This window comes from Pectinophora gossypiella, chromosome 1 (assembly GCF_024362695.1).
Source record: "Pectinophora gossypiella chromosome 1, ilPecGoss1.1, whole genome shotgun sequence".
Lineage (NCBI taxonomy): Eukaryota > Metazoa > Arthropoda > Insecta > Lepidoptera > Gelechiidae > Pectinophora > Pectinophora gossypiella.
In genome coordinates this window covers 8,869,164-8,894,966 of record NC_065404.1, presented here as the reverse complement: position 1 = coordinate 8,894,966, position 25,803 = coordinate 8,869,164, and the positions used below count along the sequence as shown (strand labels likewise).

At 40.0% G+C, this 25,803-nt stretch overlaps 3 protein-coding genes and 1 long non-coding RNA gene across 6 annotated transcripts; 2 read left to right on the top strand and 2 right to left on the bottom strand.

The window, feature by feature from the left end:
* Positions 1-817: 817 nt before the first annotated feature.
* Positions 818-1,480, bottom strand: LOC126366272 (uncharacterized). The gene is made up of 3 exons (XR_007566325.1): positions 1,371-1,480; positions 1,150-1,276; positions 818-899 (listed from the first exon to the last, which is right to left on the bottom strand). It is a non-coding gene; the product is annotated as an uncharacterized LOC126366272 (long non-coding RNA).
* A 195-nt stretch (positions 1,481-1,675) lies between these two features.
* Positions 1,676-4,827, top strand: LOC126366256 (lamin-B2-like). The gene is made up of 5 exons (XM_050009322.1): positions 1,676-1,753; positions 2,581-2,787; positions 3,266-3,438; positions 4,155-4,321; positions 4,412-4,827. Exons 1-5 carry the CDS (start codon positions 1,676-1,678, stop codon positions 4,729-4,731), a joined length of 945 nt encoding a protein of 314 aa, XP_049865279.1. The 3' UTR covers positions 4,732-4,827.
* An 844-nt stretch (positions 4,828-5,671) lies between these two features.
* On the top strand, positions 5,672-23,105 carry LOC126366049 (CD109 antigen-like). 3 transcript variants are annotated; one of them, XM_050008962.1, is made up of 26 exons: positions 5,672-5,821; positions 8,339-8,407; positions 10,110-10,293; positions 10,437-10,615; positions 10,776-10,932; positions 11,064-11,200; positions 11,692-12,019; positions 12,101-12,277; positions 12,610-12,816; positions 13,022-13,183; positions 13,599-13,775; positions 14,354-14,470; positions 14,582-14,639; positions 14,772-14,922; positions 15,292-15,596; positions 15,935-16,095; positions 16,461-16,703; positions 17,116-17,255; positions 17,594-17,804; positions 18,124-18,301; positions 18,584-18,780; positions 19,179-19,316; positions 19,924-20,096; positions 20,342-20,444; positions 21,199-21,367; positions 22,106-23,105. In XM_050008962.1, the coding sequence occupies exons 2-26, from the start codon at positions 8,343-8,345 to the stop codon at positions 22,330-22,332; spliced, it is 4,344 nt and encodes a 1,447-aa protein (XP_049864919.1). In that variant the 5' UTR covers positions 5,672-5,821; positions 8,339-8,342; the 3' UTR covers positions 22,333-23,105. The 3 variants fall into 3 exon arrangements, with proteins under 3 accessions (XP_049864919.1, XP_049864911.1, XP_049864929.1); XM_050008954.1 differs by having other exon boundaries at positions 5,677-5,858; XM_050008972.1 differs by lacking the exon at positions 5,672-5,821 and adding an exon at positions 6,217-6,327.
* Positions 23,101-25,790, bottom strand: LOC126366248 (peptidyl-prolyl cis-trans isomerase 6-like; the record flags this gene model as incomplete). The annotated part of the gene is made up of 6 exons (XM_050009309.1): positions 23,101-23,259; positions 24,183-24,325; positions 24,548-24,630; positions 24,880-24,999; positions 25,078-25,282; positions 25,644-25,790. Coding segments are annotated over 6 exons (795 nt in total), but the record flags the coding sequence as incomplete, so codon positions are not given.
* Positions 25,791-25,803: the final 13 nt, after the last annotated feature.

The following is a 25,803-nucleotide window of genomic DNA, read 5'->3' as shown; positions in this document are numbered from 1 at the left end:
TTCCTGTATATTACCTATAATTATATACTTTCATCACCATGCCATTTATGTACACATCAGTTTAGAGTTGCAATCGTCGTTGGTGTGAATGCATAGCGTGGTGGTGTTTTGGGCGTCAGTCGTCAGAACCGGAGCGACCGAAGCGCAGGTGTCCGTAGTCGTCGAATGCGTCATCGGCACGCGCGCTTCGGGGGCGGACGAGGCCGTAGTCCCGGTACAGGTGGTGCGGCCTGAAGTCGTCATCGTCATCAAGAGCCAAGCGGTGCAGGCTGGCACCTTCGCTGCGACGCACGAACATTGCCAACGCCATGGCCAAGGCCAACGCCACGAACGTCACCACTCTCATTGTGGTGATCTGGTACTGCAACAGATACCAAGTCCCATGGTAGTAAACTTACAGATTTTAATTTAGAAATAAATATAGATAAATAAAAATAAGGTAAAAATCCAAGAAAATTATGATGATAAGTATAACATAACATACATAAAAAATCTTGGAGGAAGAATCAGACAAATACACGTAGACGTACACGGGACATACAAGATACAAAAAACAAAGATAAAATAAAAGTACAATAGCGGCCTTATTGCTAAGTAGCAAATTCTTCCAGTCAACCAAGACAAGGCAAGTATGAGTAGATACGAAGAATAAAAATAAATACAATATTTCCGTTAATAGAAATGGCTGATTAATAATTCTAGTCGAATCGTTAAATACTTTCTTGAATACCTACAGGTACCCAATGTAAAGTCACATGATCACATCTAACGTTTATAAAAAAGTAGATTTAATAAAATTAAAAATGTAATACCTGTTACTTAATGTATTAAAACTAAACGCACATAAAATAACCAGTTGCCTTCTTAGGTAATAAAAACTTGTGTCCGGGTTTGAGAATCTAAAAAGATAAAAAAATAATGATGTCAATTTAAATGTCCGATCGATAGGTATATGTGAACAGTAAAAAAGTGGTCTCACTACTACTTATTCTTACTTATTCTTCTTATCGTTTCAATGAAATTCATACTTAATTTAAAAAAAAAGTCATCATTGGTTTTGGCAATATAATAATAAGTGTAAGTAATTATGATTAAAATGACAAAAAAGAGAAAATCTAAGTACCTTTAATAAATATGTACTTGTCTTACCTTATGAGTCAGGAAGCGACGGCAGAATGAGTCCCTGAGATAGAGTAAGCACTTTATATAGCAGAGCGCACCAAGCCAAACAAACAACCCCCTGTTTTAATATGCCCCGCGCGGACTACAGTTCAGCCTGAAAATTGATCAAAATTGACATATTCTATTATTACACAAGCCACAGTAAATTGCTTCACTTAGCTTCGAAATATTATAATTTCTCTCCGTACCGATTATTAGATTGCCCTTGCAGACTCTGAATTGGTAAATAATTTGTTGATCTTTCATCTACAAAGAAAAACATACTTAAATAAAAAGGTGTCCTTCTACGAATTCCGATGTTATTGTAAGTTATTGTATTAAAAGAAAAAAAAAGAATAAGAATGGATGATGATGGATTTTAAGAATGGTGTTTAAAACAAAATTATTAAAAAAAAAAAGGTTTTTATTCATATTGTTTCCCGCCAATTTCACATTTGTTACGTCTAAATAAGTACAACAGACAGGTTATAAAATTATAGGTAATTTATTAGAAATGGGTGTTAACGTTACAGAGTTCGAATCTTTCGAACAAGAAATTCTAAAACTTATTGAAGAACTTCAGACAGTTACTGTAAGTGATATAAAATTAATTATCTATTTTAATTTTCCATGCGTGTAGTAGGGAAAAAAATCTTAGAAAAATTAGCTTGCTTTACACTCCGCAGTAGGTATCTAATCTACTTTAGAGTGTTAGTGTTATCTATACTCAACTGAATCACCCCCATAGTTTTAGTACGACGACACTTACACCCCATACAAGTACGTACAGGTAGCCATACTCACTAACACCTGTATAGTACAGTCATGAGCAATATAATGTACCCACTTTAGAACTCTGTCGCACTAACATATTTGACATTTAGTGAGACTTACAGTTCAATTTGTCAAAAAAGTTAATGTGACATGGTACCAACGTGTATACTACATATTAATGCTCGTGATCGTACCCCAAAACATACATCAATATACGTATAGAAGGTAAGTAACCTGCTTCGGGCCCTGTACAGAGTGCTTCTACTTTCCAATCAACGTATAAGTAGAAATAGAAATACTCTTTATTTGCTTTCTTTTTTTAAGTAGTTCCGAATACAAGTGAATGCGGCACGTTCATCAATTATTAAAATCAGAATTTGAATCCAGAATTAAGTTTAATCGTGGTTTTGTTTTGGACATGGAAATAAGTTTCGTTTGTAAGTATTCGGCAGTAGGTACTTACAATGATTGATGGGAGAATCCGGAAAACACTTAATAAGATAATAGAAGCACCGTATCTACATGTATCTATCATAGAATTACCTATAAAAAGATGGGAGACCTACCTGTTCATAATCTACCTAAAGTACCCACTCTTTTTTACTATCAGAGATTATCACATTTTCACCTATCTAATCAATTCAGTCGTCAGAAAATCGTCTCCGTGAATCATTGCGTGCGGAAGCGACGCGAGCGGAGGCAGCAGAGGCGGCGAGGGACAGCGCAGAGCGGGCCGCAGCGGAAGCACGGGGCTCCGCTGCCGCCGCCGCTGCCAGCACCGCGCAAATCACCACTACTCTGGCCAAGGCACAAGATGAACTTGCAGCTACTAAAATGCAGTTCGAATTGGCGGTAGGAAACATCTATGTTATCTAATTTAATTTCCTCAATTCAGAATAGATTACAATCTGCACCTACGCTGATTAGTAATTTTACGTAGTAAGTATATAAGTTACTCCGTGGTAATGGTAATAGGTAGGCTACTATGTAAGTATAAATAAAACATCCTATACCGCAATAGGCACAAGAACCTAACAAGTTTTCATAAACATACTTAATAACATAAATAGCCTATATACCTACGTCCCACTGCTGGGCACAGGTTTCCCCTCAATCAACCGGAAGGTGTATGGAGCATGCAAGTTCAAAGTACAAAGGAGCTGAAATTAAACATTACAAAACCTTCACAGATGTACCTACTTACTGATTACATTACCTTTGAATATACTACCTTCCTCGTATAAAACATTTTTTATCGTGTTTCATTTACTACCTAATCAATTATTTTACTTTATGAATACTTACCTAAGTACTATTGTTGGTTGCATAGGAACGTCATAGAGTTGTTCTAGAAGAAAAGTGTTCGGAAATGACGATTGAACTAGAGACGGTGCGACGAGAATTACAAAAATTAAAACCGCTTCAAACTTCTCAAGCTAATTTACAGAAACAGTACACAGAACTACAAGAACACGTCCACAGTGCTATAAACGCCGCTCGTAGGTTTGTAGACCAAGACAATTTATAATTTACTTACTGGTAAACCTACAAAAGAGATTTTATTCATATTTTTACAGCAAATATTAAAATTCGGAATTGGCTGTTATATGTTATAATATTTGCATGAAAGCCATTTAACGTTTAAAAATATTTCACATTATTTTTTGATATAATATGGCGATTAATGGATTTTGTGAGCGTTTTTGACCAGTTGTTTCTTTATTATTAAAATCTAATTACGTAACTTTTTTTAAAGAATTGCAAAGATTTTTAGTTTAAGAATAACAATAAAATTGTTTCGGGCGAGGCGAGGGGGGGCCTGTTTGACTAAGCAGGGATCCCTGCTACAATGTTTAGTTAAGGTATTTTCTGTTTTTTGTATTTATTTTTTTTTTCTTCTTTGTATTTTCCATTTTTATGTTTTTATAATAAACACAAACTTTTAAGCAATACATTTTTAACATATTAACCGTTACTGGTACTTATCCGTTTTTTTACCAAGTAAGTACTCTTTTTTATTAGAAATAAGATCATTTCTCAAAATGTTTAACAAGTTGAGAGAATAAAGTGAAATATTTTAATTTTTTTAGTTAAATGGCTTAGTAACATTTTCAGATCTAAGTAATTATATAAACTTAATTATAATATATTTTCTACGGTGGCTACATTGTTTTATTTTACGACCCATAAAAGCTTAACTTATTGTTATGTATAAACAGCGAAGCATCACGATTAGAAGCTGAACTTAGGAGAGTGGAGAAATGCGCGAGTGGTGGCACAGAGTTACGAGAGCGAGCCCGCCTGGCTGCGGCCGCGCATGTACGAGAGAGACGCTTGGCCGCCGCGGAGTTGCAACACACCACGCAGGAATTACATAACGCTAAAGGTATTCAAAATATGCACATTTTTAAATATTATCTTTAACTAGTGCTATTTTACTTTAACAACTCATCATAACTCATGCATTGTTTTGTAGCGGAAGTGACCAAGCTAGGCGCGTTGGTAGCTGAACTGCAGTGCCGTCTGGCATTGTTCAAGAGCACTGATCTTTCGAAAGAAAAGCAGACAATAGATAGTAATGAAGAGGCGCTAATAGAAGCACGGGCGGCTTTAGACGCCGAGAGAGCAGGAACAGAGCGTCTTGAACGGGCCTTGGCCGCAGCCCTCGCGGACAACGCAACGTTGGCGGCCAAACTGCACGTTTCAGACAATGATGAACCCACGCAACAACCAATAGAACAACCGCCGTCTGCGTCAACCAATATCTGCCCCATTGACTCATTCTTAGCTGAGTAATTTCTATTTACTATAGATGTAGACATCAATTTAACTATATGTATATTACGTCACTAAACTTTAGCTAGGTTGTCATGTACCAAATAAACTTTGGCACTTTAACTTTTTTTTTAATATTTATGGTTTCCTTTGTGGCGATAATAAAGTACAAAAATACCTCATCAATTTACGATTTTATCGCTATCTTTGCGATATACATATAACGTCATCATCTAAAATATATTAGTTATTACCTCTACACACGCAAGATACAAAACAATATGTGGGAGAACCCGCTGATGCGACGTAACTTTTTGTTTATTCAGAAAACAGGTTTCTTTACGACTTGCATGTCTAAATCTTATGCTATCACCGTGTTAAGGTCATCGTATCCTTTCCACAAATTCTTGCTTATATGTACATATATGCTTTATAACTACCTACTTACATTTTTATTTAAAGGGTCTTAACTTCAGTTTTGCACTCTTACGGTTTCACCGCAGTTTAGCGACACTAACTCCGGGTCATTGAATAAGGTATTTTGCGGTCACCGTGGTGCATTGTGCTAAAACACGTTCCTAGGAATGCATCTCGTCGACCGCGGGGTTGACCGCCTGACGACGCGTCTCGCGTCGTTCAATGTTTTGGTTCTACAAATATGTACGTATACATAAGTAAGTAGATAATGCTGTAGTCAAAATTGTAGTTCTTTTTAAAAAAAACGGATTGCAATACAAAAGACTTCAACGCGTACCAGTTTCGATAAATCACGTCTTTTGTTTCATAATCGTAACAATTAAAACGAGCGAAGGGCGCGTCTGCGTAACGTAGTACCGTACTTCCTGGTGGTGGTGACAGAGGGGATGTGGGTGCAGCGGGCACGGTCAGTGGTGGCGGCGGCGGATTTTCGCAAGGCTTCGCGGCGCCCCACCTGCGGACTGCGTAGGCGCCACAGCCGCCGCCGCCCGCGCAGCCTCAGTCGCACTGCACCTCGCGCAGACTGTGTGCGCACGACGCCGCACAATACTATGTGCACCCGTTCGAAACGAACTGTGATATAGTGTTAAGTTACAGTATTATTTAGTGTTAGAAGTGACTTTTCGTATGACAGGTGAGGTCATCATCATCACATCAGTTTTCATTCAAACGTGAGCGCGCAATCTCTATTTTTAGTTTCCATGTTCAGTGCCTAGATTTCAAGTTAGTTGGAGAATCTAAAAGCATTGTAAACAATACTATTTGTAATATATTGTGAATGAATGTTATCCGAGGCAGGTCCATTGCTCACGTTTGTAGAGCATTGTACGGAGTCACGAGTCCCGATGCAGCGATTGTTATGTACCACTGCAGGGAGGTAAACACGACGCGAGTGTGTAGAGAAAGTTCTCCAACCACAATCTATTACTTTTCTCATAGTATTAAATTACTATGATTGAAATAAATTGCCGCTACAACTTGTATAGGAAGTTGTAACGGCAATTTAAGTGAAGGAAGATAGTTTTAAAAGTTCAAGTTGTTGTTTTACTTGGAAGTGATTTTACCTTATCTGTCGAAAAAGGCTGTTCCGCCAACGCACAATGTTGACACTGTGAGTCAGACGAGCTGGACGCAAGGACGGTGAGCTCAATACGGCAAACATGTGAATTCTATACATAATAACCCACCCACGACAAATACAAGCCAGTACAAGTTCTGTCACGTATTGTTCAAAACACATGTTAAATATTTATTGAGCGAATTGAGCCTCTATTATCTATATTCGTAACTCTGTTTGAAAATTCCGTTAATCGAAGATACTTAGGTACGAGTATATTAAATATAAAGTACATATGGATACTCTACTTATGATTAATGTCTCATTGAAAACTACAAATGCAAAGTCAACAAACCATCAATATCGTCCTTGTCAATGGACAAGTTGTCCATTGTTGCTCGCGGCAGATAATATTAAAGAAAAACATTGTAGATATAAAAAATCTATTGCTCTTTTTTAGGTATTCTGAAATTACAATACTGAAAAATCTTGGCGCCGTTAACAATCTTAAATGAAACACTAGTACTACTATACTTACTAGAGTACTATATTAGTTTTACTGGATCTAATTCTTATCTTATCTTGTCATCAAGAGTGAGTGTGGGTGATGTGTGATCGTAGTAGGTGGAATTCCGTGGTCTCTGCTTACCCCAACGGGAAATGGGCGTGATTTTATGTATGTATGTATGAAAGAGTTAAATATAAGCACTCACAATAATAGTTGACGCAATAATTGAAACATATTCAATGATTGTGTGTGGTAATTGATGGCCACCATGTAGGGTGCCCGCTCGGAAGGCTGTTAAGGTTCCATATTTGGACACAAACAAACCAAACTCTCTCAAACTCTTGCGCAAATGAAATCAGATTATTTCGAAACTGCATTTAAGGATACTCGAGATCTTAGATATTAGAATTCAATACATTTAGGTCTTGACTGTCTTTATTGATGGTATTGAATGCAAAATATTAATATCAATACCGTGTTGAAAGCATGTATGCTGGAGTATTAGGACCACAATGGATTATCTAAGTATATGACCAATGGCAGACTTTGGAACCATGATATGGTTACCATCTCGTATGCTCCATCCTATCAAAATTAGGAATACAATTAACACTACCGCGATGGGTTTACTGGCGTGTGTTATGTATGTATTTTATGTGATATGTAGATATAGGTCTGTATGTATATCTGTACTAGTAAAACTAAAATCAAAGATGATGTATAAGATCATCCTTGATTTTGAAATCGTTACGTTCCGACGCACACCGACTAAACGGCGGAAACATATAGACAAGTTTTTCACACCACTATGAGAAGCGATTTGATATCATTATCATATATTTTTTTTTTATTTCTTTGACATGTCCGTGATGTGGGAGATACAGGTAAAAGCAAAGTATGCACAAAAAACCACATCAATCAATATTAATGCCATTGTAATTTACTTATGAAACCAGTAAGTAATTATAGAATTAATATACATCAGATTGGAGCTGTCATTTTTGTTATTATAGATTCAACAATCGATATTCGCGATGCTGATCAATATACTATCTCACAACTATAGATGTAAGGCCGGTTTAAAACCATTAAAACTAATCCGTTTAAAACGAAAAAAGCCATTTTAAACCGACATCAACCATTTTTCGGTTTATAACGGCTGATGTTGATGACTATGTTTTTCTTAATTATTAAGTATAACTACATTTTCTTGATTTTACCGACGTAGGGATATAACGGAGTACCTATAAACTGTGTAAATATTTTTTGAATGTGTAATATACTGTTATTGATAATTATATATACTTAGAGTGTTTAGATTTAGTTAGTCGGTCGTGGGTACTTTCTATTTTGATATTCTATAAACTAATTAAAACGAAACATGACGTCAGGTGACCATAAATTTTACCCATAATGAAATTTAAAACTCAGTTCTTTTATTGTTGTAGGCGAGTTTTTAACAGTTTAAAACGATTTGTTTGAGGTTTAAAACGGCAATGTTTTGTTTAAAACGTTTTAAATCGGTTGTTTTACATTTATACTCACAACGAATATCGTAATTAGATTCTTTTGGATTTTAATTACAGAAAGATGACTCACAAAGTGATGTTACAGTGGCTCATTGTGGTGCTGTTTGCACCGGCATTCATACACAGGTGAGTTGCATTAAACTACAACGTACTTATACTTTTTATTATCGTGTGGGTTGTGAGGTGGAATACCAATATCATCAACCCTGGTGTCAAGGTTATTACTGAGCCGCCAAAGGCCCCTGAAATGGCTGATGTAGCGACTACATACTTACAGTTCTCAAAAGTATTTCAATGACGTAATGTCGCAAAGTTATTAATCATTTCATAGCTACTAGCTTTGTAAATATTTCTAAGAATGTAGATAGATTTTCAGATTAATATAACAATATAAAATGCTATTTCCGTTGTACTACGATATTGGATATGTAGGAACTTACTTTTGAGATATATATTTGAGAATACTTTTGAGAACTGTAAGTATGTAGTAACCGGGGCCAACGGTTTAACGTCAATCAGGTGATTAGCCTGTAATTTCCTAACCAAACTAGGGATCACAAAGTGTTTTTTTGTGATATGTCCCCACCGGGATTCGAACCCGGGGCCTCCGGATCGTGAGCCCAACGCTCAATCACTGGACCAGTGAGGCGGTTAGACGTTCGAACGTACACTAATGAATTTACAATTTATTTATGGAGAAATATGGTAACTAAATACCTAGGTTACTGGGTAGCTAGGCTAGAATATTCATGCTTCTACAACCGGTATTCCGTATTGCGTTTTATCTCGGCGTAATTAATGTACAGTACGCGAACATTTGTGTCAACAGCCACCGCAAAAGTACTTAGTCGACTGGATTAGTGACTCATAATATAAAAAAAGACGTTTGCGAATCAACTTCTTTAGCTCTACCGTATTCACAGGCGAATAATTATGACGTAATGTCACAAAATTATTAATCATTTCATAGCTACTGGCTTTGCAAATATTTCTAAGAATTTAGTTAGGTTTTCAAATTAATAACAATATAAAATGCTATTTCCGTTGTACCTACTACGATATTGAATAAGTAGGAACTTACATCAAATATTGAAATACTTTTGAGAACTGTAACGATGGCTCAGGAGCTGATTAGCCGCGACTAAGCTTTTATAAGTTTAAAGATATCACCATAATAAAAAATAACTGTTATATAAGACAAATAATTCTACATAATTATAATAACAATATATTTATCAAAGCTGGTTGCGATGATTGCGAGTGTGGAGTATCACCACAAACTATGGCTCACCTTTTGTGCTGTCCTAAGTGCCCTAACACCTGCAAAGACCTTTACGAAGCCACTGACAATGCCGTAAGCGTGGCCAATTATTGGTCAGCAAAAATTTAGTATCGATCGCCATCGACTCGCAAAGAAGAAGATCAAAGCCGAGATAACGGCCTCTGTGGTCCAGTGGTTGAGCGTTGGGCTCACGATCCGGAGACCCCGGGCTCAAATCCCGATGGGGGCATATCACAAAAATCACTTTAACTTGATCCTTGTTTGATTAAGACATTACAGGCTGATCACCTGATTGTTCGAAAGTAAGACGATCCCTGCTTCGGAGGGCACGTTACGCCGTTGATTCCGGTTATTACTTACTGATGTAAGTAACCAGTCGTTACATGAGCCATGTCAGGGCCTTTAGCGACACTATAATAACACAGATACCAGGGTTGATGAAGTTGGTAATCCACCACACACCACCCACATGATAAGAAGAAAGCCGAGATCAGTAACTGTAGGTGTATATTGTTTTCCACATATTAAGTATTACTTATTATGCAGCATATCAATAGTGGGCCCGCGAGTGCTGCGTCCGTTCGCATCGTACCGCGTGGCGGTGGCGGGCGACTCCCGCGCACATTCGCTGTACGTGGCCGTGGAGGGCCGCCGCTCCACCGGCGAGCAGTTCTCCCAGGGCCGAGAAGTCCAGGTCCAAGCAGCCAGCTCCAGGCTCATCGATCTAGACGTAAGCACTGTCTACTTAACCGCAACAACCGCCTTTCATAACACACACGTAACTTTTATGAATCATATAAAGTGTTACGTAGCTTTTTTGCTAAATTACCAATGTAAGATTGTAGTCATGCAGGTTTTGTTTGTGTCATGTAGATCGGCGATCCAGGCCCTGGACAATACGAGCTAATAGCGCGTTCCACTTCGGGCCCGCAATTTTCATCATCCGCGCCGCTCATCTACCAACCCCGCAGCTTCTGCGTCTTCATGCAGACAGACAAACGCGTTTACCAGCCTGGAGACACCATACATTTCAGGGTCATTGCCTTGAATAAGTAAGTTTTTTTGATACTACCTGTTACTTCGTTGCATTCATTCATGTCGACCAATAGCAATAAAGACACTTTCGTTTTCGATACCATCACCGATGCGGGAGTCGTGAGCGTAAGATTACGTGTGGTTACAATGCGGTCGTTGACCTCTGCTCTCGCGCAGGTACTTGTTGCCGCTGGCGGGGACTGTGGATGTGAGCGTGTTGGACGCGGGGGGCTCGCCCGTGCGGCAATGGGCTGCCGTCTCGCTGGACAGAGGTATCATCACGGAGGAACTGCTTCTCGCCGACGAGCCGGCGCTCGGGGAATGGACGATACAGGTCAGACCCAGGAAGTTGACACAGCGACGTAACTTCATTACACCCCGCCCACTCGGACTTTGCTCAAACTTGAATTCAGTACAGAAGATACTTATAATGTTTGTACATACTTAACTTTTATGTCAAAACAGGTGGAGGCGCGCGGACAGACGTATTCACGTCATATTCTGGTAGCTGACTACGTGATGCCCAAGTTCCAGATGGACATTCAGATGCCAAAGGAAATTTTATTCCGCGACGGACGATTCAACATTAACATCACGGCAAAGTAACTAATATTTCTTACCCTATTCTAAATCTGATTACTTACAAGAAAAGAAAATAACAATTCCCTTTCTACCAACTCTGCTTAATAATAAACAAAGAACAAAAATAATACAGCTAATTTCACACCGCTTCTGAGAACAAAGGGATTTTCTCAGAGAAAGCTGTCTTTATTCATAATGAAGGAAACTCATCATTCACTTCTATCGAATTGACTGCAAACATAAATTATGTGTGAAAAACGTAGCAAGCAGACGATACGAGAATACGTTATAGAATACCTTGCAGTAGGTTTTATAGCATAATAGCTACCTATAATTAACATTTTAATATTCTGTTTGCTAGCATAAACCGCAGTAAGTTATGAAAGTAAATTATTCAACATTAGATTTTGTAAGTTGATATCAAACAATTTCCTGTTTATTAAGGTTTTTACAATGCTGTTGTGAATGCATTTAGCAGTTTGAAGAATCGCAAACAATCGTTGTTTTGCAGGCATTTCAACGGACTGCCGGTTCGCGGGGAGCTGACGATTTCCGCGTATCCAGTGTTCTTCTCGGGACTGTTGCAGCCTGTCTTCTCGTCACCGGCGAGGAAGGTCATTGACTTCAACGGACAGGCTGACGTCACATATGACCTCAAGACTGACCTTGACCTGGCAGAGGACGCGGCGAGGCCGCTCGTCGTCGAAGCTGTGTTAGAGGAAAACCATACACTGATAAAGCAAAATGTATCCGCTAGGATTCTGTTACTGAGAACGCCTTATAGATTAAGGGTTTCTGCTCCTGATTACTTCAAACCGATGTTACCTTACAATGTGCAGGTAGGCAGGAATCATTTTAAATGTAGCTGGTGCTGTGTAATAGACAATGAACTTTAAAACCAAGTGAACTTTTGTCCACAGATCGAACTAGTCGACTCGTCTGGACAAGTAATGGACATAAATGAAAATGTGTCGGTGGCACGGCTGTGGGACGACGGAGCGCCGGTTAATATGACCACAATTACCTTGACGAAAGGACTCGCCACTTACACGTTGGTTGCCGACAAGGCTCATACGAACACCACGCTCAATTTAGTGGTAAGATATGGAATGTGGAAAATGACATCTATTTCCTGAGAGAACTTTGTTGTATAATGTAAAAATAATTTCTACCGCCTATGACAGGCACGACGAACTGAAAATAGACGGGAACCTAATGTTTAATGATGATATATTGAATTAGTAACTGAAATATTCCCATGTCTCATGTTTTAAATTGTAACGCCTTAACAAAACCTAGAGGTGTCATATTTAAGAATTTCATCAACACCATCCTAAATAGATAAGTTTACTTCTCCGTTAGCTAGGACTTTCCTAAAGACTTTATAAAAAAAAACTGCGTGTTTCATTTCTCAATCAAAATTCACCAGGTGAAATACAAAGAAGTGTCTCAGCGGATAGTGAATGTGCGTTCGGGCGGTGCCTCCGGAGGTCAGTTCCTGACTGTGGAGGTCCTAACTCGCGGGACCTCCGTCGGAGATGACCTGCGCGCTCGCATCTCCTCCACAGAAGCCATGGACCTTGTGCACTATGCTGTAATTGGACGAGGAGACGTGCTTGTTGCTAAAACACTGGAGGTTAGTATGCTTATGTATTATGGATGACCGACCAGCACGGGCTGCGCGAATTATATCGAGTGTGTTGACCAGTAGACGCAGCGAATGCTGTCTACGTGGATAAATCATATTTCCTTTGCTACCATTAGCAAGGAAAAACAATAAACAACATTATGAAAAGAATATTTTCGCTGACCACACACACACATATATGTTTTTCATGCAGTTGAACCCAGCGCGTCGCAGCGTGGACATAACGGCGCCCGTGTCGGTGGGCATGGCCCCCGGATGCGTCATCCTGGCGTGGTACCCGCGACTGGACCCCCTCAGCAACACAATACAGTCCGCTGCCGTGTATGCTCCTCAGAAGAATTTACTAATGAATAAGGTATTTCATAGTTTAATAACGAGGTGGTTAACGTTGCTGTTACTGGACCCCCTCAGCAATATCATACAGTCCGCAACCTATATGCTCCATAAAGAACTTTACTGTTTCATAAGACATTTTGGTTTTATTTGTTTATCTCATATCAACATACGATTTAATTTGCAACGTCTTTTTCTTCATTTTAATGTATCAAGCAAATGTGCATTCAAATATTTTAATATACGAGTGAGCGAGTAAATATAAGTACTCGTTAAGGACATACACCTTCCCTGTTTTATATGAAGGAGTTGAAAAACAAGTTCACGTTTCACTTACGATTAGGTATTACGATACATGCTTCGCAGTCATTGGCTTATGTAAGAAATATCTTCATGTTACAAGTTGTTGTTCCGAATCCAAAATATTTTTTTCCTAGGTATCAATAACACCAGCATCATCAACAACAGCCGGCTACCGCCCCAACGGGCTGGTGGAGCTGCGAGTGTCCGGCGAGCCCGGCTCTAAGGCAGCACTCCTCGGAGTGGACCTCACCGCTGTCAATGCTGGTCTCTCCGCTGATGATGGACTCGGCAGCGGCTTTAACATGCATACGGTAAATTATACAAGTATTTTTTTTTCAAGCAATATCCTTTGACCAGTTCCCGGGATTAGACACCAGACTCCTGACTCTTCTTCTTATCGTGTGGGTTGTGAGGTGGAATACCCGCCTCATCAACCCTGGTTTCAGGGTTACAATTGAGCCGCCAAAGGCTCCTGACATGGCTCATGTAACGATTACTCACTTTGATCAGTAATTAGTTACCGAGACCAACGGCTTAACTTGCCTCCCGAATCCCGGTGGAGACATATCACAAAAAAAACACTTTGTTTGGTTAGGACATTACAGGCTGATCACCTGATTATCCGAAAGTACCTATGACTCCAGACTCTGGGATTAGATATCTAAGTTAGACCAATTAGACGAAACTAACCATATTATTATAATTTGACCTTAGATATTTGTATAAGCAGCTACTTCGAGTACATATTTCGATGCGGCTTTCGGACGTTAAATGTTCTTTAACAATGGTTTGATACTGTTGAAATACCAACACGGCAGTACTGCAAACAACATTACTAAATCTGATTTGAGTAGAACTCTTGAAAATGACCGAGTCTCTTGTATTGCAGATCGAACGAGAAGTCGAAAGTTTCAGCGGCCTGAAGCATTCCATATACAAAAACGAAGACCACCTTCCAGGCATGGGTTTGGATCTGGGAGGTTCCTCTTTCACAGATGTTTTCAAGGTTTGTTACGCACTTCATACCTGCCTACCACATACAATTTCTTTGCATACATTACGAGTACACACCTCCACTATAAAAATCTGAAATCCAATAATAAAATAACTCTTTCAGAACGCAGGCGTCGTGATATTGGCTGAAGGTGTGGAAACACAAACAGTTATTCCTGGAGGTAAGTAATTCTCTTTCATTAATTATCTCACCCGAATGAATCAGGTTGATGATTTTTCCATTTGTTATAGGAAAAATCTTTCAGTTATAGGATAAATGTCAGGGAAGGTGATAAAGATTGAAATAATTTTAGGTGATCCATCAAGAGAGGCTCCAGAGACAGGCACCAGACCCCCCCTAGCTGGCCCGTACGCCTTCAGCCGCCTGCCCCCTCCGCCGTCCCCCCGCTACTACCTCACCGTGATGCCGCAGCCAACTTGGATGCTCACGAACGTCACACTTGAGTAAATATACCTTCATATTAATTGGTACGAGGTTAAGTAAATTATACTCGTGACCTTAATTAATATAACAAAAACATTTAGTGCGGAATTTGTAATTTAATATTTTCTTCTTTGCTATATCTCCGGTGGTCGGTGTAACCTAATGTTGTGATCTGACCAAGTTCATAATTTGCTACATGCATTACGTTAATGTTGTTGGATACTCGGAGAGGCATTCTTTAGCAGTCAGTCAACCAACTCGTCAGATTTTTCAGACTAGACTTTAATTTGTGCGATCTCTATAGAATGAACTCAAATCAAAGGAGACGCTACCAATTTATGTAGTGGGACCTAAAACAAGAGAACTCAAAAACAATGTTAATTTCACAGCAACGACGGTAGAGGTATAGGGGAACGTCGATCACCAGTGGCCCCCGGAGAGTACTCAGTGGGCGCGTTTGCCGTACATCCAACTCTCGGCCTAGGACTGGCCACACCACAGAAATTCATTACGAGCGTCCTTCTCTCCATGTCCGCGGAGCTACCAGCCTCCATGCAACGAGGGGAGACCCTAGCAGTCGTCATTATATTGAAAAGTAGTCTCACTGTGGACACCTCCGTTGAAGTCACATTCCATAACTCCGACCAATACTTCGAGTTTGAACCCCTGGAGAACAACGTCGACTCTTCAAAAAGTAAGTTTCCTTCAAAAGGTAAGTTTCTAACAGACTTGTTAATATACTTGTCATATTGTTTAAAATACGTGTAATTTGTGACAGCAAACACTTCAGGCACAGGTTCAAGTCATCTATAGAACCCCGCCCGCGTGGTTGGTGTTTTCCCTCTTTCAACGCCACTCGGAGCCGCATCACTCAAACTTTCTCTTCTCAGACAACGCCGTCAAGCTCGTTGTTTTAAATTTTGTACCGGATGATAGCTCTGTACCATGTAATGAATGCCATTCGAGGCTTTACAATAAGTCTTGTCAAAAAAAGAATAGAGCATAAACAACGAACATTTCACTCCGTTTTAGAAATCGAGCTGTTCCGTCGAACGCGAGTGACTGTGCCTGCGCGAGGGTCGGCCAGCACCGCCTTTCTGGTGACGATGGTGCGCAGTGGAGAGGCTCCAGTCATCGTGGAGGCTACTGGCAATGGCGTCTCTGATTCTCTCTTCCGTACCGTCGATGTCAAAGTAAGAACTTCGACAATATACCTACCTCCCCAATAGTTGCAAGGATCAATGTGATTTGTTTGCCAAAGCTGCCTCATGTCAATTCAATGTTTCCAGGCAAAGTTATTTGGATTTTTTGGTTCATTAATCTTGGAAGAGATTATTGGAAGCAATAAAGACGTAACCCTTATTAGCATTCAACGCATTGCATTGCATTTGCATTTAACGTTGTATTTAAAGAAAATAATCACGAATACTTATCAACTAATTCCGAGTTTACCTAAGGTATATACCACGGTAAAATATATGCTTACCGTGATATCATGTCCGATTACATTAAGCTGTTTATTTATTTGGAGACTTTAGTCATATATTGACATTCTCAGGATGGATATGAAGAAGAACTCTGGACGTGGGGTCTTTTGGACGCTCGTCGCGGCGTGTCTCGAAGCAATATCACGTTAGAGCCCACAGCTGGGACTCGACTGGGCACAGTATCGCTAGTAGCAGCAGGGTCGTTGCTAGCCGGAGCTCTGCAAGCCGTAAGGAACCCACCCGCCGCCGCTGCTGATCCTATCCATGCGTTACGACCGCTGGCTGTCTCTACTGTTTTACTGGACTATCTTGAGGTAGGTTTACAGAACTTTTTTTAACTGTAGATTATCTTCACATTGTTAGGCCACGGTTGGCGCTCGCCTGGGCAACCCTGTCGCTGGTTACATATTCTAATCATATCATTTAATGTACCTATTCTGTGCCTATGTTATAAAAATGTAAATTCAAACATGCCTGTCAGCCATAGGTAACTAAACTGCAAGCACTAAGTATAAATTGTAGAAAAAAAGAATGCCATCACATTTGGGTTTTGAAAAAAATAAGAAACAAATTACGTAGGTATACTTTAGTGTAAGTACTTATATACTTTTCTTCAAGCTGATTCATCATTTGTTGACATTTGATGGACCTTGATTGCAGGACATCCAGATTTTTGTATTTCTTATAAGTCTGTGGTATTCCTAAGACAACGCAATCTCTTTACAGGCAACAGACCCGGACGAGATAACACTAACGAAAGAGGCGCGCGCGCAGGTGGCTACAGGGTTCCAAAGACTCATGGCGTACCGCCGGCCGGACGGGTCCTTTGCTGCCGTGCTCGATGACGACGCCGAAGGAGATGTCTTGTTAGTACTATTTTTTATTTTAAATTAGCCCTAACATGGTGAAGCTCCATCTACCGTAAGATACAGAAGACCTTGAGGTATTGTTAGATTAAATGAATTTATTCGAACAAATCGCGACCAAAGATTGACGAGACAATAGAACACAAACACAAATGAACAATTTTCGTAACTGTCATTCGTTAAAAAATCTTTGTAGTTTTCTACTTGGCGTATTTGTACCAAATTAATCTGCACCTATAAAACGACTAATTTAGGCGCATCGACGATACCTAATTTTTAATAATATTCGAAAGTCCGAGCACATAGTACCTAGTATCAATATTAGATGTTCTTCCCAGGATGACAGCAATGGCGGCGCGCTGGCTATCTCGGTCGGCGCGCTACGTGGCAGTAACCCCTGTGGCAGCCACGGCCGCAGCGCGCTGGCTGGCAGACACGCAGCTCAGTGGAGGGGACTGGCGGCCGCCGCTCGGGGCCAAGAACGACCCCAGAGCACAACGCTCCTTGCCACTCGCTGCACATGCGCTCTTGGCTTTACAGCAAGCTAAGGTTTGTGTCATATACCTGCTTGATTAAACACACATTTCAGATAGGTAGGCTACGGAATCCCTTATGACACCACTAATGATTCTATCTCATCCAAAACTAGAATATATATCGGTTCGGTTATTTTGTTATGTTCCTTTGCATTTCGGAGGAAATGAAGAATTTATTGTAAGTTAAAATGTTAGGTGTATTCAAAGTGACTTGTTTTCAAGCTATGTTGAAATATAGGTAGGTAAAATGTACCTAGTCAGTGTAAACATGAACCACAATTCAATCCAATACATTTATGTAACTAATGTAACTAAGCTATTGGAATTTCCAGGGCAGTGACATTCTATATAGGAATGCCATCAGCAAAGCGCTGGAGTATGTGGCACGGGAGCTATCTCCGGATCTAGACGCGTACACTCTCGCCCTGGTCAGCTACGCACTGGCCCTTGACAGACACCCTCGCACCTCTGAGGCGCTGCAACTACTGGACAAACATTCTAATGCTACAGGTAAACACAATACTCAACGTCACAGAACAATAATGCTGCTTGAGAATCCTAAGATCCGCCTGAGAGTACCCGTGAAGATTTGAAAAACGCTATCAACATGTTCCAGTTGCATGGGTTGTGAAATCGATGACAAAGCTCACCAACCCTGATGCATGATGGAAAAATCACGTCAACTAATCAATCAAACAACTAATCATTAGATAAATTTGTATGGGTATTGAATTTATGGTAAATCTGCATTTAGACTTTTAAAAAAGGTTGAAACTTACGACGCATTTGCAGGGTCAACACTATTCTGGTCCCGCAAGATCTACGGCGCAGAGTGGAAGAATCCCTGGCTGAAAGGCAACAGCCTGGAGGCAGCGACAGCGGCGTGGGGCTTGAAGGCCATGCTCGCGTCCAAGCTGGTGGAAGAGGCTACGCCCGTCGCCAGGTTCCTGCTGCAATCGTATCGACTACACGACCAGGATCCCGATGTGGTGAGATATTTGGAGATTCTCGTTTTACTTTGAGGTTAATCGCGCTGGATCGGCGTGGAGTACGCTCCATATCCCCTCCCGATTGATTGAAATCAGGCCCGTGCCCAACAATGTGGTGTTAGGCTATTTATGTGTTATGTGATGTTGAGGCTATTGTATCAGAGCTGCTACGGATCCATTTTCATGATTTCTGTATCTATCATCATCTGTGTTAATTTGTTTTGTATATTGTGTGCAATAAAGTATATTTGATTTGATTTAGCTTTAAGTAAATAAGACGATTGATGTATACTATGTTACATCTTCTATCCATTTAAATGTAGACTTTCCTATCCTACATATCGATTGTCATTGTCATTTAATCTTCTGTGATTAAAGACATGACTATATGTTCACAGCTGGACGCGCTAGCTGAATATTCTGCCGTTATCAAAACGTCCACGAAACTACGCGTGTCGGTGAACGTCACCGGCTTAGAAGAACCAAGGCAGTTCACCATCGACGATGACAACGCACTTATTGTTCAAACTCAGCTGGTAAGTAATTATGTACTACCCACTATGAATAAGAAGTTTCTCAAAATTCCATAGTGCAAAGAAGCCGTTCAAGTACCCAAGACGGAAGACCCAAGACCGTGGTCAATGTGGCAATATTTTGACAAACTTATTTTGTGTTCATCTTCAGAAACTTGTAAGTTGGTCATCGATGTTTCTGTAGCAGCGAACGTGTAGAATTTAAAACTATTTTCCATCCATGCGCGATACCTATGCATAATCTCTTCAATTAGGCTATATTGGTTTTAAGCGGCAGAACGACAATATGGTCTGGCTTGTGTGTAATCACCAGTAACTTGCTTGGTGTATACATACACAAGAAGACGCCTATTTCCCGTGAATTTCACGTAGTACAATTCTGGCATACCATTTTCGTTTCTTCCACTCAAAGATGCATGCTTGCCGGTAGTACTCTTATCCTGAACTTTCTTTAAAACATCCTGAATCTGATCGTGGTATGTATGCCTTCCTCTTCCAACTACGCTACTTACACTCGCATATTTTTTTTGTGCTCGGTGTGTATATTTTGTGTTTCCGTCTTGTCTTGCATACAATAAACTGTTATAATAAATTATAATCTCTTTCACAGGTCCGCAGTGCCCGTTCAGCATTAGCCGTGACTGAAGGGCGAGGAGTAGCAGTAGTAGGACTGTCAGCTAAGGGCAGTACGAATGTGACGGCTGCCTGGCCGCGGTACACGCTCGACCCTAGAGTCGACCAGGTGTCGACGAAGTACCGGCTGCAACTCTCCATTTGTGTCGGGTAACAATACTTGTAAACTAAGAACAGGGAAAGACAACCCTAACTGACTATTAATAATGACGAATAACAAAATATTGTGCGTATGTGATTACTATAAGTCAGAAAAGGATGGTTCAAATTCCAAGAGAAAAATTAATGAGAGTTCGTTGCTCTATCAAATACGAAACTCGTGTCATCTTTTGGTTAATCCTACGCTTGGCAAAATTATATTATGGTTGCTTATGATTATTTGTTTACTGTTATAGATTTGTAGCGCAAGGCAACGAAACGGAGAGTGGTCTGACGCTGCTCACGGTACAACTGCCTTCTGGCTACCTGGCTGACATCAACACACTTACTGAATTGACGGTTGGTTTTTTCGCACTTATATAAGACGATTTCTTAAACAAGTTGGTTATAAAATCAAATCCCATACAGTTTATTGTACATAACTAAATTTTAACAATCAAACATAACAAAAAAAAATAAAAATGTATACTTCCGCCAACATTCTCTGTTAAACTGTAATGTAGTTATGTTTATCTATTTGATCAACACGTTTTGTTGAGTTATTTTTTTATAATGAATGATGATAGATACGGCGCCTTACACATTCGCAGCTCCTTACTGTCGACAGCTGCAGTTGACAGCAAATTGCTAGACGTGTAATGTTTTTATTTCCCCATTAAACTTGTGGAAATGAGAATCATTTATTCAACGTAATTATCATGGATAAATTTAACATTTTTGAATCTACGTCATTTTGCATTTTAGATTATCTTGCCCGAGACCTGAGTAGGGGAATATTATATAAGTAGAGTATCTTCAGGCATCTACGCATACTTATTGTAACTTTTTATAAAACTTCTTTTATGTAACAAAACATTGCTAAAAAGAAAGAATACATCTTTTAATTGAACAAGATGCATCGGAATGGAGCAGATCGGCTACAACATTTTAAAGTTACAATAATGATGCGTAGATGCTTGAAGAATATTTTTTTATTATTTGTCAAAGTCGAACGACAGCTACAACCACGCGCTCGCCGCAGACGGCACGCTGGTTTCGTTGACCGCCAACAGAGAGCGTGAACGTTATTGATGTTGTGTGTCGCGTGGCGCAGGCGGCGCGGCTGGTGGCGCGGGCGCGGCTGCAGCGCGGCGGCGCGCGCGTGGCGGCGTGGCTGCGGCCGGCCGCCGCCGAGCGCTGCGCCACGCTGGCCGCGCCGCGCGCGCTGCCCGCCGCGCGCCAGCGGCCCGGCTGGGCCACGCTCGAGGACCTCTACGACTCCAGTCAGTATACACCCACGTTTACTCACTATAGCTATACCATAAGTTTAATATGAAACCCGTCATATTATCTACACTCCAGAGTTTATAGACGGCGATACGGCTCACCTTTTTTTACTTGATTTACTGTAAGTTTACCGCAGGTAGCGTTAACTACTTGGCCGGACAAATGGGGAGCGTTGCCGGCTCTCACCTGGTATAATTTATTTTTTTTGCCTGTGGGTGCCGAATCGGGCCCGAACCTCGGCTCACGACGTCGTCTGAGTTGAAAGAATTAATCGACCTTAGGAGGTCGAGAGCAATAAGCGCTGAATGAGGGAAAATACGGCTCACCGCCTATCACGTTGGTCTAGCAAAGAGCTCGGTAAGAAGTGGGTACTGAGTTCATCTTGCGATGGTTGTACCTCTGACTACCCCAATTGAGATATAATCGTGAGCCTACGTTGTATGTGTCATATTATCTATGTTAGGACGCAGAAGTTGTCTGCCAATGACTGCTACTACAGTAATCTTTCATGCAACGACTACGTACTTACTTAAGTAATTATAAGTACTGTCACAACGTGTTTTGAAAAATAGCCTTCACGGCTGAAAATGAACTGTATACCCAAACTGCTAATTTAATTAACTTATAAGTAATTGACCATACATCACTACATCTAAAATGCCCATTTCAAGATGTAGGTAGGATCATTATAACTATTCTAGATCTGTAACTTATTGTAAACTTCCGTCCGCTAGGTCACCGCGCCCGCGTTTTCTTCTCCGCGATCCCGAGCACGTCATGCGACGCGTGCCGCGAGTGGGAGTCGTGCGCACGCGCGTGCGGCGCCAGTGCCAGCCAGCGCGCCGCCGACCAGCCCGGCGCCGGCCGGCCGCGGGACGCCGCCGGCGCTGGCGGGGGCGCCGCCGCCATCACGCCTGTCGCCACCCTCATGTTGCTAGCGCTCGCTCTGGCTCTACGATAGTGGCGCGTCTTTTGCGACTGATTATATAGCACGACTGCTATTAACATTTCCACTGAAGCGGAATGCAGACGAGCGGAGAAATCGACCAATAAAGAGTCTTCAATCACACGCCGTGAATGGCCTGTTTCGCAAATCTCCGCTTCAGTGGAAACAGACTTACTACCGAGTAGTAGCCGAGCCGAAAATTTAATTAAAAAATCTAATAAGAAGACTAGACGTAGAGCGTGGAAACGGAGCCCGCATCGTTTTTTGCCAACTTATAGAACACAAATATTTTTGTTTATCTTTTCACTTTCTTCTTCTATTGTGTCAAGTCGTGGCTATTTTTCACCGACCTCATGAACCCTGATTAGAGTTAAGGGTCGTTTTAACTATCTTATTGTAAAGAATGAGATGCATGTGAATGGCCTTAACTAGCTCAATGCACTTTCACGTTCGACCGCGAATTTGAATTGTAAAAGTCCAAAATCATAAATTATTATGAAAGAACTGAAAATTGCATGACGTAAATTCTTTGTATTATAATTAGCCATTAATATTTGTGTAATGTAAGTTACACTTATTTATTCTAATAAGCGTTGTTAATGTACTAATGTGATATGAACTAATTTTATGTGATTTATTATTGGAAGACAGTTGCAGACGAGCAACTTTCCCTATTTGTATATAACCTTTAGATAATTAGTAATAATAAGTTAAATAATAATAATTTAAAACTAAAAATCGTTTGTCATTTTTATCAGACAAGAGATAATAAAAATATATTTTACTAATGGTGGAATTTTATTTCAGTTGATAAGTAAGGTTATTTATAATAACTAACTTACAAATTATATTTCCATCTTCGTCATCATCCACTGGAAGAAGCCGAGGATGGAGAAGGACATCGTCAGAGGCACCGCCGACGCCTTGATCCACGCCCACAGACTGGAAACAAACACATACTTTTCAAAAGGGTATTTAACAATACCTACACGCAATCATGTTAAGCCGTTGGTCCCGGTTACTACTTACTGATGTAAGTAGTTACTGATGTAAGTAGTCGTTACATGAGCCATGTCAGGGGCTTTGCCGGCTCAATAATAACCCTGACACCACGGTCAATGAGGTTGGTATTCCACCTCACAACCGAGGCGATAGAAAAACATAACGCCTGTATCATTCCTATAGGCAGAGGTGTTTAGTATACACTCACTCCTCACCAGATATGTTTAAGTCACATGTAATGGGGCCAGCCGAACACATTTCACATGCGTTTATCCCGGTTTATCCCATATTTTTTGCTTCAATACTGGACTGGGAGCGTATAATAAGATCGTGTTCAAATGATTTTCCTTACGTGGTAAAAACCGACCGAAGGATTCCTTCCTTTCCTTTAAATAATAGGACCATAACATGTATGATGGGCTGATCACCTATCACCATACATTCACCATATAAATCTTAAGACTTAGTTGATTTCCGATTAATTGCGACACATTTTTTCTTTACGTGACTTATTGTAGATTTGCCGCAAATCTCATTAACTACTTGGCCGGAATTGTGACACACTGTGGCCATTTTAAGTGACCGTTTCTAACTAGGTAGTATCAAAGATAAATTATGAAATTCTGATTACTAAATAAAGACAGATCTAAAACTGTCGATAAAAATTTTCTTTTTTCTATTTAACTTAATTTAGAATTTAATTTGAATTAAATAAACGTAATAATAAGTCCGACATTTCATCACGTGTTTCTATGACATCACATCACAGTGTTTCATAGTAATTCATTTCGTCTTTTGACGTTTAGTAAAAAGTAATAGATTTGACTAGTTGGAAACTAGCCTATATTATGAGTGTATCTTACTCGTAAGGGTCGTCGGAGATGTAGAAGGGCTGCGGCGTGGGCACGAGCCCACAATCCGCGATGTACACGCGGCGCGTGGGCCGGTCCTCGCCGTCCGTCGGCGTGTGCTCCACCACGTGGACCGTGTTCTGACCTTCCACCACCTGTAACCAATCAGTAATAACTTACTTAATTACCTATCCACCGTTTAAGAATAAAACCGCACACGCAAATAAAACAAACATTCCAATTTCAGATTGTTTGTCATTGGATTGGCTCACCCCAAGAAAATCATAATAAACTTCCTCGCCATAGGAGCGGCGTAATTCTAATGAACTGATGGCTCTTATTGCAAAAGCGATTATATCAAAAGCTACGTAACTTACCTTTCCTATTACAGTATGCAAGCCATCTAACCATGGTGTACCACGTGTTGTTATTATGAACTGACACCCATTTGTATCTTTTCCTGTAAAAGAAGAAATATGAGCAATAAATACTGAGGAAAAATCAACAGTTACAGTGCTATATAAAAAGATAAATTAACAACATAATTTAAGTTAATTTAAAAGATTACAAGGTGCCAGGTAAATCCAATTAATTTGCCTTCAACAATTGAAGACAGAAGACAGAAAACAGTCTTATGTGATGCAATGTTTGAACAAATAACACCAAGCATATTTTCAAGTAATGTTACAAGTCTTTGTTAAATAGTCACCTTTATTTGCCATGGACACAAATCCAGACATGCTGTGTTGGACATCCAAATTTTCATCCTCGAAAGTTTCGCCGTAGATACTAATTGATCCATAACCGTCATCAGACACCACATCTCCACCTAAAAAGAAAAAATATTACATAACCGAAAATGATGAAATTCTGAAAATGAATAATAGATTATAGAATTATTTATTACCTTGTATCATAAACCTCTTGATGATGCGATTGAAGCTAGTTCCTTTATATGACTTTCCCTTAATGCCCTCAGTGGCCAGAACTATAAAGTTCTTGACAGCTTTAGGAGCAAGATCACCAAATAAACCAATCACAACCCTGCCTAGATGTCCGTCTTCATTGTGGATATCAAGATACACCTGGTCTGTGACACGAAACTGACGACACTGGAAGGTAACATGCCAGTTCAGCACATGATGCAATAACTATTTATATTACTAAATTATTATTTAAAAAGAGCACTCACTTCACACAAATATAAACAGTTAAAAATTGAAACCAAAGGAAAGAATAGCTTCAGGAAATGCATGTTTTGTACTGTACTTTATATTTCTATTGTTTTGATAGACTTTGTATAAGTTTTAAAAACTCATAGCAATACCTTACCCTCCCAATCAATACTGAGAAGTGGATGCCACGAGTAAAAGCCCCTAGCTTAATTAGATAATACAGAACAACTTTGTACCTACATACAAAGGAAACCTTAAAAATACAGTATTATATTTAAATAAGTCACTTCTGGCTTACCTCCCAATAATCTGTAGTCAGCCTATATGGTATGTGGAAAAATCTATCTGCTTTTCCAAATAAAAGAGCTGACCCAAAACCTGGCAATTTTCTACAACCTAGATTTAGTACATTAAACCGGTTATCCTGAGTTATAAAAAAATATTCTTACAGCTATAAT

Excerpts from the sequence above, each read along its gene's own strand:
- LOC126366049 (XM_050008954.1), top strand. The coding sequence starts at position 5,815 with ATGACAGGTGAGGTCATCATCATCACATCAGTTTTCATTCAAAC. Across the intron at positions 17,805-18,123 it reads TGGCTTTACAGCAAGCTAAG|GGCAGTGACATTCTATATAG; the intron begins GTTTGTGTCATA and ends TGGAATTTCCAG. Across the intron at positions 20,097-20,341 it reads CAACTCTCCATTTGTGTCGG|ATTTGTAGCGCAAGGCAACG; the intron begins GTAACAATACTT and ends TTACTGTTATAG.
- LOC126366256 (XM_050009322.1), top strand. The coding sequence starts at position 1,676 with ATGGGTGTTAACGTTACAGAGTTCGAATCTTTCGAACAAGAAATTCTA. Across the intron at positions 1,754-2,580 it reads AAGAACTTCAGACAGTTACT|TCGTCAGAAAATCGTCTCCG; the intron begins GTAAGTGATATA and ends TAATCAATTCAG. Across the intron at positions 4,322-4,411 it reads GGAATTACATAACGCTAAAG|CGGAAGTGACCAAGCTAGGC; the intron begins GTATTCAAAATA and ends ATTGTTTTGTAG.